The following is a 2,500-nucleotide window of genomic DNA, read 5'->3' as shown; positions in this document are numbered from 1 at the left end:
TTTCAGGTCTGGAGAGGAAAGGGAGAGGAGGGGGTATAAAAAGAGAGAGGAGAGACAACATGGTAACATAGGGGAGGTAAGGACAGACAAGCGGAAGTGAAGGGAGGTCAGGTCAACTCAGAGGAACAGGCAGACTATGCTCAGTGTGGCCAGCATAAGAGAGATGGCAGAGGATGTGGGAGAGAATATATTATTGACAGGAGAAAAGCCACTATTCAGGTTGAAAATAGGCAGCAGCTTAAGGAGGATTCCGCCCGTCTGCAGGTGTGGAGATCAGTGGAAGGAAAGACAATTTTTGCTGCTGACCAAACCATCTGATGGCCTGTGTCCCACTGACTGCAAAAGAGGGTGTTCTTGCCATGTCCCCTGGATTCAGCATACTTATTTTAAGACAGATGCTTAGAAGATTGGTGCCCACCATGCCAAAGTACTGCTGTGATAAACAGTACTTTGTGTGTAATTTAATAAATAAATAATTAATTAATATATATACATATAATTATATATATGTTTATACATATATGTAAACACACATTTGTGTGTGTGTGTGTAACTATACAGAATATATATATATATATATATATATATATATATATATATATATGTATATATATATTTATATATAACATACATATATTTGTGGTATAATATATATATATATTATATATATATAATATATATATATATATATATATATATATATATATATATATATATATATATTATACATATATATATCTATATTCATAATTCCCATTAGATGGCTTTTTGGGTGAATGCATGTCTATAGACCATTAGATATAAGGTCTTTGACATTTATGTACACAGAACATTTTTTTTTTTTCAAGTGTCTCTATAGTTTCTATTTCGATGTACTCATATATGATCCACTCTATCATACTCATTAAAGAAACCTTACAGTTTATTGCTTCTCGTTTATGTGTACTCTTATGTACCACAAAGCTCTCCTGTGAAAAGAGTTTCTTTAAGAAGTCCTTATTGCAAATCTCATACTTGTTTATTTTCTCTTTTGGTTTTACTCTCATGTGTGGCACTAAGTAAAAAATCTCTTTTATGGCTTCTCTTTTGTATGTACTCTAATGTGCCTCACCAAATTCTGCTTATGTGAAAATGCCTTATTGCAAATATAACAGTTGTATGGTTTCTCCTTCAAATGTATTCTCATGTGCACTTCTAGATGATTTTTCTTAGGAAAACCCTTATTGCATATCTCACAATAGTATGGCTTCTCCCTTTTATGTACTCTCATATGGTTCACTAGATTAATTTTCTGTGAAAAAGCCTTGTTGCAAATGCCACAGCTATATGGCTTCTCCTTTGTATGTACTCTCATGTGTGTTACTATATAATCTCTCTTAGAAAAAGCCTTGTTGCAAATCTCACAGCTGTATGGCTTCTCCTTTGTATGTACTCTCATATGGCTTACTAAATTACTTCTCTGTGAAAAGTCCTTGTAGCAAATATCACACCTGTATGGCTTCTCCTTTGTGTGGACTCTCATATGAATGTTTATATGACTCTTTCGAGAGAATTTCTTTCCACACACCTGACACACAAAGCAATTCAATGTGGCTTCCATTTTTGGTTGTGTATCCTCCTTCAGACTTTCCTTGTGCATCACCTGATTCACATCTGATGAAGCCTTGTTCCCACAGTCCTCAGCCAGAAATAATGTTCTTAACAAGTCACTACGATCCTGAACCAAGTTACACGAATCTGTTATTTTTACTTCATGTCTTAGATCATGAAGATCATGGGAGAAAAGATATTTGTGGTCCACTTTCATGTCACTCACTTCAGCTCTCTCTTTATCTGCATAGTCAAGAGGTTCCTCCTTAATATCCACACATGTATCTTCTGTGATATTGTCGTTGATCTCTTCTTTGATACTGACTCCTATGCTAAATCTTTCCTCCTCCTTGTATGGGGTCAAAGGAATGCAGTCAGCAAGGAAACTCATTGTTCCTCTGTGAAAGGAAAAAAGGAAACCAGGTAACAAACTGCATTTCTTGTGAAATATAGAAAGATATAGACTACAATAATAGTCTTTCCAATGATAAAAAGTAAATATATGGAAATGGTAAGTACATGTATGAATTTTATATTTAACCACTTACCACCAGGGAAAATGCATAAAAAATAGGAAAATGCTGTGTCAATTTTTTTTTTTTTTTTTTTTTTGTGAAATGTCCCTGCAAATGGGTCTGCTAGTGCTTAGCCACAAAGGAGTCCTTTGTGACCTTACCTAATTTCTCCCTTCCTTGAATTGGCAGGAAACCGTATTTTTTAAACTAAAGCTATGAATATCGATGATGAATATATATATTTTATTATAAACTTTATAATTACTACCATGTTATAAATATTAGTAACAGCAAAATAACATAACATAAAATATTTTCAGTAATCAAAAAAAGGGTGAATGGGTGAGACATGTAGTACTCATAATTGGCTCACTGGAGACTTAGTACAGGTGTAG

General features: G+C 34.0%; 1 protein-coding gene across 1 annotated transcript in view; it reads right to left on the bottom strand.

The window, feature by feature from the left end:
- The window catches only part of LOC119571360, a 47,258-nt gene that overhangs the window by 14,690 nt on the left and 30,068 nt on the right, over positions 1-2,500 (bottom strand). The window contains exons 2-4 of the mRNA XM_037918702.1: positions 1,076-1,988; positions 920-968; positions 312-366 (exon numbers count right to left, since the gene is read on the bottom strand). Of these exons, the coding sequence (XP_037774630.1) occupies positions 312-366; positions 920-968; positions 1,076-1,988 (1,017 nt within the window). The remainder of the gene's footprint in view (positions 1-311; positions 367-919; positions 969-1,075; positions 1,989-2,500) is intronic.

Source organism: Penaeus monodon, unplaced genomic scaffold (genome assembly GCF_015228065.2).
Source record: "Penaeus monodon isolate SGIC_2016 unplaced genomic scaffold, NSTDA_Pmon_1 PmonScaffold_60, whole genome shotgun sequence".
Taxonomy (NCBI): domain Eukaryota; kingdom Metazoa; phylum Arthropoda; class Malacostraca; order Decapoda; family Penaeidae; genus Penaeus; species Penaeus monodon.
This window is presented reverse-complemented; position numbering and strand designations above follow the sequence as displayed.